This window comes from Neocloeon triangulifer, unplaced genomic scaffold (genome assembly GCF_031216515.1).
Source record: "Neocloeon triangulifer isolate White Clay Creek 2 clone unplaced genomic scaffold, ASM3121651v1 ptg000014l, whole genome shotgun sequence".
Lineage (NCBI taxonomy): Eukaryota > Metazoa > Arthropoda > Insecta > Ephemeroptera > Baetidae > Neocloeon > Neocloeon triangulifer.
In genome coordinates, this window is record NW_026775556.1 from 13,875,226 (window position 1) to 13,888,696 (window position 13,471).

General features: G+C 39.6%; 4 protein-coding genes across 6 annotated transcripts; 1 reads left to right on the forward strand and 3 right to left on the reverse strand.

The window, feature by feature from the left end:
- Window positions 1-98: 98 nt before the first annotated feature.
- On the forward strand, window positions 99-2,937 carry LOC132201026 (2-aminoethylphosphonate--pyruvate transaminase-like). The gene is made up of 7 exons (XM_059626888.1): window positions 99-136; window positions 190-333; window positions 447-547; window positions 1,040-1,451; window positions 2,215-2,374; window positions 2,427-2,596; window positions 2,694-2,937. The coding sequence occupies exons 1-7, from the start codon at window positions 118-120 to the stop codon at window positions 2,849-2,851; spliced, it is 1,164 nt and encodes a 387-aa protein (XP_059482871.1). The 5' UTR covers window positions 99-117; the 3' UTR covers window positions 2,852-2,937.
- On the reverse strand, window positions 2,830-5,804 carry LOC132201028 (neurogenic locus protein delta-like). Its single transcript, XM_059626889.1, has 6 exons — window positions 5,639-5,804; window positions 4,466-4,646; window positions 4,218-4,337; window positions 3,958-4,149; window positions 3,565-3,756; window positions 2,830-3,322 (listed from the first exon to the last, which is right to left on the reverse strand). Exons 1-6 carry the CDS (start codon window positions 5,729-5,731, stop codon window positions 3,048-3,050), a joined length of 1,053 nt encoding a protein of 350 aa, XP_059482872.1. The 5' UTR covers window positions 5,732-5,804; the 3' UTR covers window positions 2,830-3,047.
- Window positions 5,805-7,047: 1,243 nt separating this feature from the next.
- On the reverse strand, window positions 7,048-10,879 carry LOC132201024 (mucin-2-like). 2 transcript variants are annotated; one of them, XM_059626886.1, is made up of 4 exons: window positions 10,599-10,879; window positions 9,076-9,396; window positions 8,932-9,013; window positions 7,048-8,706 (listed from the first exon to the last, which is right to left on the reverse strand). In XM_059626886.1, exons 1-4 carry the CDS (start codon window positions 10,671-10,673, stop codon window positions 7,364-7,366), a joined length of 1,821 nt encoding a protein of 606 aa, XP_059482869.1. In that variant the 5' UTR covers window positions 10,674-10,879; the 3' UTR covers window positions 7,048-7,363. The 2 variants fall into 2 exon arrangements, with proteins under 2 accessions (XP_059482869.1, XP_059482868.1); XM_059626885.1 differs by having other exon boundaries at window positions 7,049-8,709; window positions 10,599-10,878.
- A 12-nt stretch (window positions 10,880-10,891) lies between these two features.
- On the reverse strand, window positions 10,892-12,993 carry LOC132201025 (piezo-type mechanosensitive ion channel component-like). Of its 2 annotated transcripts, XM_059626887.1 has the most exons (11): window positions 12,868-12,993; window positions 12,713-12,812; window positions 12,518-12,657; window positions 12,193-12,450; window positions 12,052-12,133; window positions 11,854-11,993; window positions 11,656-11,804; window positions 11,457-11,597; window positions 11,174-11,322; window positions 11,044-11,106; window positions 10,892-10,954 (listed from the first exon to the last, which is right to left on the reverse strand). In XM_059626887.1, the coding sequence occupies exons 1-11, from the start codon at window positions 12,985-12,987 to the stop codon at window positions 10,929-10,931; spliced, it is 1,368 nt and encodes a 455-aa protein (XP_059482870.1). In that variant the 5' UTR covers window positions 12,988-12,993; the 3' UTR covers window positions 10,892-10,928. The 2 variants fall into 2 exon arrangements, 1 of the variants encoding a protein (XP_059482870.1); XR_009442230.1 differs by having other exon boundaries at window positions 10,937-10,954; window positions 11,048-11,322.
- Window positions 12,994-13,471: the final 478 nt, after the last annotated feature.

Consider the following 13,471-nt stretch of genomic DNA (forward strand, 5'->3'; position numbering starts at 1 on the left):
GGCTCTTTAGAGTCGCGCTGAGATGCCCTTCTTTTATCTGTTGCGTTATCACAAGGGTTAAAATGTCAACGGAGGACCAAGAAGCAAGATTTAAGAAAAGCTTCATTCTGCGGCACCATGTCTACAAAGAGAAGCGGTTCATCTGTTTTAATTATTTCAATAATTTTAATAACAAGCTAAAATGTTTAGATGGCAACAAAGCACTTTTCACTCCCGGTCCATTAAACTGCACGCTGTCTGTGAAGAAGGCGATGCTTCGAGACCTCGGTTCACGCGACCTAGAATTCATACAGACAGTGAAGGAAATCCGCCTTGAGCTGCTGCGGGTGGCAGGTATGCGACGCAACACTTTATATAATAACTGATGGGAGAAAGTTTTGCTTGGATCCGCGAGTTTGGTTGTTTGGGGAAAAACGGATTATTATTAAATTGTCTTGCTTTACCAGGAGTCGGATGCGACGAGTTCACTGCTCTTTTGCTCCAGGGTAGTGGAACCTATGCCGTCGAAGCTGTTCTGCACACTGTGCTTCCTAGATCCGGGGGAAAGGTATAAACAAAATTTTTATTCAGAATCCTCAATGTATAGAACTTTTTTTTAATTTGTTTTTTCTTAAAACGATCTCATAGTCTTTGCATTACACTAATTTGGCCGTCAAAGGCGCAAACTTAGACTTATAATAGAGCTAAAATATATTAAAGATTGCGCATCAATTTTTTCCTCCCTCATCAAAGAACGGGGCAGGGGAAATTTATAACTAAGCTAATTAATAGATTGTTCTATAGATTGTATGTATTACAATTTTGTTGTAAGTTGCAATTAAAAAAAAGCTGGAAAAATTTGGGAATTCTTTGTTAAATTTCCACAATTTTCAATTTTGCTACTTTTCTCATAATAAGAACCCAAGTTTGTGGGAAACTTGCCCTAATTCTGAGCCAAATACATAATTTCTTGAAATCTAATTTGCAACTAATTTTTAAACTGTTTTTTTTTAAATTTAGTGATTTGTTGTGTATTTGCTTCTAATTTGAAATTCTGCAGATTTTAATTTTGGTGAATGGCGCCTACGGTCGCCGGATGCAGAGCATGTGTTCGTACGTGCCATCCATTGAGGTGGTTGTGCTGGAATTCGGCGAGGACGAGGCGGTTTGCGAGGCGCAGGTGGAAAATTTGCTACGCGAGTCGAAAATCGAATTTTCAGCTGTGTGCGTCGTCCACTGCGAAACGTCATCTGGCGTAATCAACCCCATCGAGTCGATCGGGCGCGCCGTCAAACGCCAACGACCTGAGTGCGTCTTTGTTGTCGACGCCATGAGCAGTTTCGGCGCCGTCGAGCTTGATCTGCGAAGCGCCGGCGTTGACTTCCTCGTCAGCTCGGCCAACAAGTGTCTTCAAGGAGTGCCGGGATTTGCTTTTGTGATTGCTCGCACCAAGAAATTACTGCTGTGTCAAGGTGAGCCAAATTTTTATTTTTAATCTATGTAAAAAATATTAATTAATATACCTATTAAATGTAAGCTTTTTTAGACTTGTGGATTATTATTTATTAACTTTTAATGCGTTTTTGATAAGGATGAAAATAAATGTAGATTTTATATTTGAGCCATCGCGCGTCGTCTTGGCAATGAAACCAAAAGTGAATGGCCGTTTCCTGTTGCCCTACTTTTGTCACAGATACTCGGTCGCAGAAATTTCATTCATGCCTTTTTTATAATATGTGACGCAAACAATGTTGAACGCCATCAAACATAACTTGATATTTTATCAAAAGTATCATCCAATATACATTAATAAAAAAATGAAAAAAGTGCATTGAGGGGCCAGTAAAGGGAATTAGTGGAGCTGCATTTCATTCTATGATTCAACGTTATAGTGCTGGTCAGGGTTTCCACGTCTGATTTTTTTCTGTAGGTAAAAATAGCAACTAACCAACAGCCGAGTTTGCACGGATTGACGTAAAGTGGCGTTTGAATCAGCGATAAGAATACTTAAAACAGATACATAGGCAACAGTTTAAACTGGCCTGCAAAGCAGGCTGCATAGATCCTGGTAATGATGGCAGTTAATGAAATGGAAATTTCGCCAAATATTCGTTACGTCTGAATGAAAAAATATAAAAAGATAATTTAGTTTTTCCCATTATACAATTACTCTAAAAACTGATAATTAAATATTTATTAAAATAATATTTTTTAATCACTGAATCCTGCAAATAGGCAACGCACGTTGCTTGAGCTTGGACTTGTTGGCGCAGCACAAGGGACTCGAGGGCGACGGCCAATTTCGTTTCACGCCGCCGACGCACGCTCTTCTCGCCTTCAGGCAAGCCCTGAAGGAGTTTTGGGATGAAGGAGGACCCGCAGCGCGAGCTCATAGGTGCCTTAATTGTGAAAAAGTTAAGACCTGGTTTTATTTACAATAATCGCAGGTATAAGAAGAACTGCCAAATTATTCAAGACGGAATGAGGGAGTTGGGCTTCAGGACACTGCTCGATAAGAACAAGAAAGGCGCCGATGGGTACATAATTTCTAGCTTCCGCTTTCCTGACCATCCGAATTTCAACTTTGAGGAATTCTATAAAAACCTCAGCGCACTTGGTATTATATTTTATATTGATTGTACTGTATAATTTTTAATATTAAATAATTCATATTACTCGCGGCATCATTTTATAAAAAAAAATTATATACATAGGGTTGGTGATCTATCCAGGGAAAGTGACTCGCGCTCCTTGTTTCCGAATCGGTCACATAGGAGACCTGAACGCCGCCGACATGGAGCGGCTGATTGCAAGCATCAAAATCGTCCTCAAAGAGATGAAAGTCGAAAATCTTGACGCCAAAGAAGAGTGACCAAGCACATGTTTTATTTCAATATATCTTTATTATTTACCCAATAAATAAATAAATAAATTAAAAATAAATAAATCAAAATAAGTTACTACATGACAACTCTGCTCTGTCTTACAAATAAATCATTGTGGGGAGAATTAAACAGCAAGATTTGACTTGAATGCAAAGGTGGGTTGAGTTTCCTGCTGGTTCCTCTTCAGTTCTTGTCCCAGTTCATGATCTTGGACTTTCTGCGCGAACGCTGCGTGGCCTCGTTCTCGCTCTCGTTCGCGGGGGCGGCAGTCGTGGTCGTAGTGGTGGCCTCGGTGGCATTGACCCGCTCAGTGGTTGGCTGCGTCTTGGGCACATCGCAGTTGCGACCAGTGAAACCCTCAGTGCAAATACACCGGTAATTTCCATCCTCCTCCGACAGACTCACGCACTTAGCGTCATTTTCACACAAGTCAGTATGATCTTGACAATAGGTCAACTCTACAAAAATAAAAATAAAAATGAAAAAGATAAAAAAAGGATAAAAAAATTAAAAGTTAAAAAAATTAATAGCTAAACATTGACAAAGGTTGGATAATCTTATCTTGACTAAAAAATAAATCATTTCATAATATATAATCATTTTTTTTTCAACAAAACAATTATTTTAAATGTGATACATTGAAAATTTTTTGGTTTAAATTTAAATTTAACATAAAAATCAATTATTTGATAATTAATACCTTGGTCGCAGAGCATGCCTCCCCAGCCAGGCTCGCAATTGCACTCCCAAGGCCTGGAACACGATCCATGGACGCAGCCAGGGTAAGGGTAACATTCATCGCAGTCCTTGCCCCACCATCCGGTTCTGCAACGGCACTCACCAGGCTTCTTGCAGTAGCCGCGTTCGCGATGGCAAGTACCAGAGCAAATAGCTGCAAAAAATAAATATATGATATATTATGTAATAAAGAATAATAATTCCATATTCTCTTTATAATAAAAATTAAATTAATTGTTAAAAAAAGTTAAGGATTGATTTGTTTTTTCTATTTAATACACACAACTAATTAAAAAAGAGATTTTTCTTTTAAATACATTTCCAAATAAAACTACAAATTTTTGAAAATTCTTACGTGTTTGGCAGAGAAGTCCAGTCCAACCCTCTTGGCATCGGCACTCCAGGGGTTTGTTGCAGAAGCCGTGCTGGCATCCAGGCAGCACCTGACACTCTTTGCAGGTCTCGCCAGCCCAGCCTAAACGGCAGCGGCACTCGTTAGGGCTCTCGCAGTAACCACGCTGAGGGTGGCAGTCGCTTCTGCACACCGCTGCAAAAGATAATATTTATCTTGCAATTAGATTTAATGAAAAAAAAGTTATAATAAAAAAAACTCACGTTCTGAGCAGAAGATGCCGTCCCAGCCTTTGTGACAGTTGCATTCAAAGCTTGAGTTGCAATAGCCGTGTTGGCAGCCGGGCAAAGGAATGCACTTGTCGCACTTTTCACCGTAAAATCCTAAAGCAAATTATATTATATATTTTTTTTTAAAGTAACAATTGATTAAAATATTCATAATTAATTTTTAATATATTTATTATTTCATTTATAATGAGATGACTTATAAAAAAAATATATTTTTGTACCTAATTTGCATCTGCACTCGCCGGGTCGTTTGCAATATCCCTGGAGGGGGTCGCAACCCTTCCTGCAAATAGGAACGTCACACATGTCGCCGGTCCAACCGGTAAGACACAGCATTTCACCACTCTCGTCACATGTGTAATGGCTGTTTGAGTCCTGCTGGGTCGCTGGCAGTTCACATGCCTAATAACAAAATAATATATTTGCTCATTATCTTTTATAATTTTTAATGCTGTATCTTTTGTGAGAAATTTTTAATGAATGTTGGAAGACGCCAATTAACGGTATAATTATTATTTATTTTCAAACGGCTCTATTTAGCATCACCATTTTTAACTAGCCTCATTTGAATCACAATCAAGCTCGTCACGCAATCAAAACGTGCGAAAAGAAATTCAAGAGATAATTAATTGATCAAATTGAACCAAAGCGCCCGAAGAGATTTTTGACCCCGGAACTGCGAGCAACTGTAATTTTTATTTGCGCAAAGAGCGTTCTCTGGTTTTTTTCTTTCTGGTTTCGCACTTAAATGGGTGCGGCATCCAGCGAGAGAAGTGACCTGAGCAAGCCGCGCGGTGATTCACAACCCACGACGCGAATGTGTAACGAGATTCATTTGTATTATCCACTTGGGGCTTTCCTGCTCCGATCTGTGTCCCGCTTTCCCTTCGACACAACATCCCAAATCGAACCGCGCATTGCGGGCGGCTGAAGGCTATTGGCCGAGAAAGCATATATAATTACAAATTGAGGAAGAGTCTTCCTCAATTTGTAATTCCGAAGAAGCGTTAAAGATGAAAAAAAAACGAGGTTTTTGACCTCAAGCTCAAATGGAAGTGTCTCGAAATAAATTAAATTTACAGATTTGGAGATTTTAACTCCCGTTGTTAATTTTTCTCATGAAAAATGTGAAGAAAAAAAATTGATTGTCAATCAGATTTGAAAAAACGAATCTAAAAAATGTGTGAACTTAAACAATCTTCATTTTTTTTTTAATACGTAAGAATAATAAACTATAGTAAACAATTAGAGAGTTAATAAAATGTAATTAGGAGTGAAAGATTATTAATTAAATAACAATTTTAAACTTCAATCGTATGTTACCATTGCAAGCATTAATTTATATCTTTTTGAAATAAATAAATATTTTAAAGATTAAATTCAAATATCTGTACCTGCTTCTTCCACTTTGGAATGGTCCTGGTGGGCACGACCTCTGGTACGAGGACGCACAGGACAATCGCCGAAATCACGAATAACGAGTTCATCTTAATTATTTCAGGAACAAAAATTAAACACTGCAGGCGGCTCGAGAGCGACCTGTCGACTGACTCGCTACGGCCACCGACTTATTTAAAAAAGCTACGGCTCCTCCGTCTCATTGGCCGACCTGGCGCGCAGGTAACTGTAAAACTGGAATGACTCGCGCGCGCGATGCTCCCGACTCGTTCGCTCCTTTAGCCGCATGCACAATGAATTAGGTGCCGGCAACGTTTCGCGAATTGAAAGAGCAGCCCACTCACTGCGAAAATCGCCGCAATCACCTACATTTATTTATTATATTTCGCGACACCTGACGAAAAGTAGCACCGTTCGAATGAAGAAGCAGATTGCGGTTGTGCCGATAACAAAAACGAGACGATTTCGGCCAGATTTCGTCTCAGTTCGAGTACATTCCCACGTGTTGAATCTAGATTGCGTCTCACATATATACTGCACTCTAATTAAGGCTTAATGCCGATGCTAATTAGCGTCCGATTCGAGAGAGCAGCACAGAATCCCAAGCGCAATTATTCGCCTGATCTGGCCCAAAAACGTTCGAGACGTATACAAATCAGGTTTCTATGCCGCCTGTCGGACCGTCGCTCTCGCTTCGCATAAACGCACGAAGCTCATCAGCATGAGCTTGCTTTTTGCACCAAAGGGCCGGCGCCCTTAATTTATTTTCGCTGCAAATTGCCACTTCTTCGCTAGTGGTCATTGCTCTCGCTCGACAAGAAAGCGCAATTATAAAATTGCCCCCTCAGAATGACCTCCCATCGTCGCTGACCGACATTCGGCACACACTTTCTGCGTGCAGAATTAGAAATCAAAATGACTCACGTTTTGACGTTTATTTATCATGACTTAATTTCTAAGAAATAAAAATTATTTTTTCATTTTTATTTATATTTGAAAGCTGTACATTATTTAGATTTTAATGTTGAGCCAATTAATTTGCATTGATGCGATTGGAGAGGTAGGGACTGGGTAACGGGGCCAAACAGCACTCCAGTGACGCAACCGACTTCAACTTGTTGGTGGCAGTGTCTTTTTATACTTTTTTTTACATCTTCCTTGCCGAGCGCACGAGAAAATCAACACAGTCAAGTTCAAGGATTAGAAAGTTGCTCCCGCGGCGGGTTGATTGACTTGTGGTTGGCGGTCACGTGGTTGACAAGTTTTGTTTAGACCAAAATTAAGTTCAAAGACGATTTTATTACTTAGTTTTTTTTTCGGTTCATTTTTGCATTAGTTTTTATCAACAAACTCTGGTGAAAATAATATTATATTAATTAAATTTCTTATAATAAATATAAAAATACAAAACTTTTATTGTTATTTTTCACAATTTACAATAACACCCTCAATGGCCTCAATATAATTTTGAATTTATATAAAATGTAAACAGTTTAAATTGTAGCTACAGATCAGTTCACAACATAAGACTAAAATCTAAAACCTTCACACAGATGTACATACAGTATTTAAAAAAATATATATTTATTAAATAAATAATTATATTGTTATTTTTTTATTATTAATAAATGATTTTAGATATTTTTTGAACTTAATTAATCTTGAGATACTTGAGCATTTTAAAAGCAGATGACTTGTTTAAACTTTTGTTTCTACGCCGTTTACAAAAAGTCTGCAGTATTAGGGAATATAGCGTAGTCGAAAAAATCCTCTAGGTCCTCAGACTGAGCACCCACAGCTTCTCTTTCTTCTGAATCTAGGCTCTCATCGCTCTCTTCATCTTCTTCCGACGAGTCCTTCTTTAAAATAACAGATGCCGTTGCGTTTCTCTGTTCGGCTGTTTTTTCCAGTACGGTGACAGGCATGGTTGCAAAGGCGCTAGACTCGGTGCCGTTCTCGTTTTTCTGCACTATGGCCGAGTCAACAAAGGATAAAACCACTTGCTCGGAACTTTCCTCGGAACTTTTCTCTGGCGCGGGGTCGATGTTCACAGGGGCTGCCGTGACCTTCTGGATCTTCACGTCTGATTGTACCGTCGTTGGATAACTATATGGGATTGGCTCGGGTATCGGAAGTTTTGAAGAAGGGTATATATTCTGCAGAGGAGTCATCTTTTCCTCGTCATCCTCTTGGTCAGGAGCTTTAAAAACGTGGAATCCGCCGATCGGGGAATAAGTGACCCTTTGAGGGCTTGCGGGGGTCGGACGCTTGGCTGGCAGACCTGCCAGCATATGGGCAAGATAGGCGCCGTTTATGGCCGCATGATAGTCCACCGTTGGTGTAGAGTGATGAGGTTTTGGCGTCGTGGTTTTTGGTCTCTGTGTAACAGGCTCAGGGTCATCATGCTGCGGAACATAAAAACCCTCAGGTCGTCTCGGTGGCTCTGTTGAAGTGGGCAAGGTCGGCCACTTTTTCGGCGGCTGAGGAATAATTCCGACGGGGGTGTAGCGATCTTCGGATGACTCGTTTGGTTCAGGGACCATGGTGGTAACTTCAACTAGGGTGGCGGTCACCACCTCGTCAGGTCGGTACGTGTTCTCCAGCAGAGTGAATTCTCGCTCTGGAGCAGCAGGTGTCGTGGTCGATGGGGTGAAGACGGCCTGTGGTAAAGGGTAGGCATTGCTACTCTGCGGCAAGAAGACACCGTCGATAGGCGTGTACTGCGGCTGCGGCTCCTGAGGGAAGTGGGTGACATGGACAGTTGAAACAGGAGTGTAACTGACCGTCGAAGACGAAGAGATATAATTATGGCTGACGCTTTCCCGCTCAGGACGCTCAGTGGTCGTGGTGGTTGTGGTTGTCGTCGTGGTAGAAGTGGTGCTTGTGGTGGAAGGATCGGGCACTGAGGCCAATCTCAGGGCGTAGGTGAAAGTGATACGGCGATTTAGTTTGCGTTGAGGACCCCGGTGCGGCAGGTTGACCCGAACGCTTCGCCGCAACCAGTCGTCGCCAAAGACCAACTTGTGACGCCGCTCCACGCGCACAATCATTTTGGCCACCTTTTCTGCTGTGAAATTTTTTTATATTATTAATACTAATTAATTCTTAATTCAGAGTTTCTGCGTAAAAGGTCTCTCATAAAATATAATACACTTACCGTTAGAAAAAAGGAAACGGTGTTCCTAAATATTAATTTAAATTTAAAATGCATAGTTTTTTGTATGAGATTCCTTTTAAGTAGCGGTTTTGCCAAAACATTATTTTGCCGTTAATACAAAAATTCACAAACCTTCTGGACTTTCGTATGGATCTCTTCCAAACAGTTGGCCAGTAACGTCGTGCCAAGCTTCAATGACCAATTTAACTTTTCCCTGTTTTAAAAATAATTTTATTAATTTATGAAATTTTAAAATTAATAATAAATTTTTCTCACAGGCCACTCTCTGTAAGGAAACCGCATGAGCAACAGCCCATCCCTGCGAGGCTCGAGAGAATTGTTAGCGATGGTTGGGGTCACCAAAAGGCCAAGAGGGCACGCAAGAGTGTGCTGCCGAAGGTCAGTCTCTTCGGGCCAGTTGGGACCCACACGAGCTGCACACACTCGGAAAAAGGTCCGGCACTCGTCGGCGCATCCAATTGCCGCGGACGTGGTGTTTTCGGGTGGAGGGACGCAGCACCGACCAGTTGCGTCGCGGCCGTCAGGGTTGAAAAAACCTTCCACTTGAACTTGCATTATGCCGGGGCCATCATAGCTCTGTTGAGTAATGTTAAAGAGTTAATGAATATTTTTACAAATCCTGTGAAAGAAATAATTTATTTGAATTAATATTATATTTATCAACAAGTTTTAAAACTTCTAAAAAGACATTTCTTATTCATGATTGTTCATGATCATTAAAAAGACCAGTTATATAGGGACATATTAAGTAAAAAGTTTAATTTACTTCTGAACATTAGTGAGAGGTAAAATATAAAGTGCTTTTGAAAGTTGCTAATAATTATCAAAATTAAAAGTTTGTGCACATCCTCACGCGGATCATAAAAACTGTTACTTTACTTAATCTCTCCTTTCAACAGCTGTAAGAGCGCGTAAAATTTCACGCTGCAGTAGAGAGAGTTCACGGCATTGACTTTTGAACAATTGAACCTCACCTTGCTGTCATCGTAAAAACCGCTAGAAGAAAATTTCTGGTACTTTCTTACTGATTGTCATATTAATTGTAAGCCATAACAGACTCCAAAAACTCTTGTTGTATTTTTATATATTATATTTTTTTTTTTTATAATTTAAAAATCTTTAATATTGAACATTTCAAATATCTGTGAAAATAAAAGAAATTCTAGTCATTCTCATTAAGTAAAAACTTATAAAAAAAAGCAGTTATATTATATAATTATAATTTTAGTATTTTGAGAACAAATGGCCCTAACATTCAATTGAAAAATTTAACAGAAAACTATTACAAAAATTATTAATAAAAATTCATTTATGCTTTTAGTAATTTTATCATGTACGATTGTGAAATTAAGCTATTTAATTTTTTTTCATAAAGTATGTTTGTTTGACAAGAAGTGACAAGTCAGGCCAACTCTAATCAATCGGAGTTTCCAGCCGGTGCTTATGCGACTATAAAGCGCAAGGCTAGAAGCCGAGCACTTCAGCTCTATTCATTTTTTTTTAAATGCGACATAAAAAGTGATATTTTACTACCATTTTTTTTCTCAACAGAAAATCCTGAAAAATTTTATTGTTTCAAAAAATCGTAATAGAAACAGATGTTTTTTTTTTTATTTATTATTATTTTAAATTGTTTTGCATTTCAGAGCTCTCATCGTTAACAACTTAGATAATATAGACTATTTAGTTATTGTACTTGAATAAATTCTAGAAAAATGTCTCGCTTTTTTAATTTTTAAAATACAAATTAAAAAACGCAGGGGAAACTATATACTTACAGTGACTGCAGTCAAGAGGAAGAGGACAAGAAAAGCGGCCGCGGAGATCAAAGTGGCAGACGACGGCGGCATCATGCCATCCAATTCGACCGACTGCTGTTGAAGAAGTGCTCACTCGCAGCTCGGTCGGCACAATGAAAAGAGAGCGAGCGTTTGTCTCTCTCCGGCCGCTCTTTTTAACACGCGTGTGTTTGCACACCGATAAAATCTTTTTTCTCGCGCACGCGAGCAATTTAATTCACAAAAGACGAAATCATCTTTTTCTCTTTCAGAGCCGCGAGGAAAATTGGAGTGCCGCGCGGCTGTCAAACCTACATAATATATAATTCGCTAGACGAGCTGCCCCGGCGGCTTCCCTGTGTGAACATTAACATGATTAGTCGCTCTTGATTAAAAACGAGGCCTGCGCTTATTTCGGAATAATTCTCCTCGGCCACCTACATACCTACTTTGCTCAAGCTCCGAATGGGAAGTAGTGTCAACTTGATGTGATTTTCAAACAAAACATCTACAAAATGGTTTTTTAAACACAATTATTTTCGATCAAATTAACGTAATGAATAATTATCAATCACACTTAATTTTTTCGTCAAGCTCATTATCAACTGTAGATAGAGCAGCTCGCCGCTTGCCCAATGATTTGCTCTCCTCGTCATTGTCCGGCCGCCTTTTAATAGATGAAACGAGAAGTAGCTCCTTCATCGACTCGTCCCAGAGCTCCGAACTGAAGAGGAAATTCTTCAATTAATAATCTAGTTTAATTGAATCGCATTCCAAAAAGTGGACCACGCTCGCGAAAACGAGAGAGGCAATTTGCGAGGCTCATTACAAGCCAAAAGGGTCGATTTTTTTGCTCACTTTCTCTGTAAATTGTCGATGGTTTCGCGCTTCAGGGCAGTCAGGAAGATTGCCGAAAACATTGCGAGGATATTAGGCAGCCAAAGGTGGAGCAGCAAAGCACCGCCTTGCATCTTTCGCAGGCCGAAAGCAAAATAAATTCTAAAATAAAGAAGAATTGGATACAAAAGTTAAAAAACATTTGCGAACAATAAAATACTTGACGTCGGATAGGTCGAGTATCTCGCCAATGTACTTGGAGGCGCCGGCAAAATTGTAGACATAAGTGAGAATCAACTTAATTTCTGCGACCACAACCAGAAGCGAAAAGAAGATGGTCAGTGGCACTCCAGGTTGTCGAGGAATCCACTTAAAATTTACATTAATTAACTTATAATAAAAAAGTAACTCTTGATACCATTGCTATTGCAATGCTGACGTAAAAGGGCACGACAACGATCTTGAATGTCTGCACGTCGTACAGTACCATAACAACAATAGCGAGAAGAGCATAACGCACCCACATCAGACTGATCACCTTCACCCAGCGCTTAAATCCTTCAATCAATTTTATATGTTTAATTAAATGTACATAAAATTGAGAAAAAACCGTTACCTGATAAAGGTATATTTAGGCCCGCGATGTAAGGCTTAGTGTATTGGCGGTACGTGATCAGACATATGGCCGTAAACAGGAACTATTATATTGAAAGAAATTTCTTTTTTGTTTTAATTGAAGCAAATGTAAAATTCCAACCTGCATGAAAAGAGCAAGTTTTTCCATTTCCGTCTCGTATTTTAGCCCGAATTGCTTTAAGTGGATGCCCATGATGCTTTCCGGAAAATCGTAAGTAAAACTAGCCAAGTAAGTGACGCTGACGCGAATGCAGGTGTAAGTCGAGACGAAACGCACCATCCGCTTCATGAAGACGCTCTGGCGCGGGATGATCCACATTACATTGGCCATCATCAACATCACGAATCCAAGCCACGAGTGAAACAACACACTCCAAACCTGTGTTTTTCATTTAAAATTTACATAAATATTAGTTTCTAAGCAAATTTAGTAAGAGACAACGGACCATCATAGTTGAGTTCATGATGGTGCCGAAGAGAAGGTCCTGCAGCTCAGTGCTCGAGTCGTCAATCTGCTTCTTGAGCTTTTCCTGCCTCACTTTAGCCTCCTTCGCCGCGATCACCAGGGAAATGGCCGAGGATTTTACTAATTTTATTTGTGCCTTAATTTAATATTTTAATAAAAACACGCATTTAATTACGCAAGTTTCCTTGAACCTCTCGTTTGACCTTCTTGAAAATTCTCTGATCTAGTAATTCTTTGGTTGTGGTCAAAGGCAGATCTTCAGTTTTCTGGCTTGCCTGTAAATTGGTATAAAATATTTAAATATTTTTTGAATTATCTTCATTAAATTACTATTATTCGATATTTGCACTGGGCGACAGCAAACGAAACAACCATCAAGCTGAGAATGATAAAAAAGTGTGAAGAGTCTTTGTCAGTCGTGCACTTTTCTTTGCAGGCCCAGTCTCGCATGTTCTTCAGCCCTAAAATGCTATTGTATTTTTTTTTTAAAAATAAATAAAAAAAATTAATATTTCGATTTATGAATTATACTTTGTTAGAATAAAGTGGCAACAGGCGTGCTCGTAGATGAAGGCGTTGTGATAGATGGTGACGAGCAGTAAGTGGGCGACCACATAGACGCCGATGAGGCGCAGTGCACCAAGGAACCGCTCTTTGGTCATCCAGTGGCCGTTGGAGGCCCAGCCGAAAGTGCAGACAAGCGCCACGAGAATGTACGGGGCATGAATCGCCGACGGCCACACGCAACCAGCAAGCACCAGGGACAAATTTGTGGTGAAGAAAACTTTAAAGAAAGGAAAAATATAGATTATAAAATTAAAATTGTATAAAATAAATCAACCGAGAGAATCTAAGACTTCTTTGCTAATAGCTCGATACAGAGTTGTGATGGTGGGTAAGTTGCTGGTGATCTGTCGGGGTAGTGTGCAAAGGG

Bases quoted from the DNA above. Each gene is read 5' to 3' on its own strand.
- LOC132201026 (XM_059626888.1), top strand. The intron at 334-446 runs GTATGCGACGCA...TTGCTTTACCAG, and splicing joins TGAGCTGCTGCGGGTGGCAG to GAGTCGGATGCGACGAGTTC. The intron at 2,375-2,426 runs GTGCCTTAATTG...CAATAATCGCAG, and splicing joins CCCGCAGCGCGAGCTCATAG to GTATAAGAAGAACTGCCAAA.
- LOC132201028 (XM_059626889.1), bottom strand. From the start codon at position 5,731: ATGAACTCGTTATTCGTGATTTCGGCGATTGTCCTGTGCGTCCTCGTA. The intron at 4,647-5,638 runs GTACAGATATTT...TTTTGTTATTAG, and splicing joins TTCCAAAGTGGAAGAAGCAG to GCATGTGAACTGCCAGCGAC. The intron at 3,757-3,957 runs GTAAGAATTTTC...TATTTTTTGCAG, and splicing joins TGGACTTCTCTGCCAAACAC to CTATTTGCTCTGGTACTTGC.
- LOC132201024 (XM_059626885.1), bottom strand. From the start codon at position 10,673: ATGATGCCGCCGTCGTCTGCCACTTTGATCTCCGCGGCCGCTTTTCTT. The intron at 9,397-10,598 runs GTAAGTATATAG...ATTACTCAACAG, and splicing joins TCCTCTTGACTGCAGTCACT to AGCTATGATGGCCCCGGCAT. The intron at 8,710-8,931 runs GTTTGTGAATTT...AAAATTTCACAG, and splicing joins TCCATACGAAAGTCCAGAAG to CAGAAAAGGTGGCCAAAATG.
- LOC132201025 (XM_059626887.1), bottom strand. From the start codon at position 12,987: ATGCGAGACTGGGCCTGCAAAGAAAAGTGCACGACTGACAAAGACTCT. The intron at 12,451-12,517 runs GTCCGTTGTCTC...TGAAAAACACAG, and splicing joins TCATGAACTCAACTATGATG to GTTTGGAGTGTGTTGTTTCA. The intron at 11,598-11,655 runs GTATTTTATTGT...TCTTTATTTTAG, and splicing joins CTCGACCTATCCGACGTCAA to AATTTATTTTGCTTTCGGCC.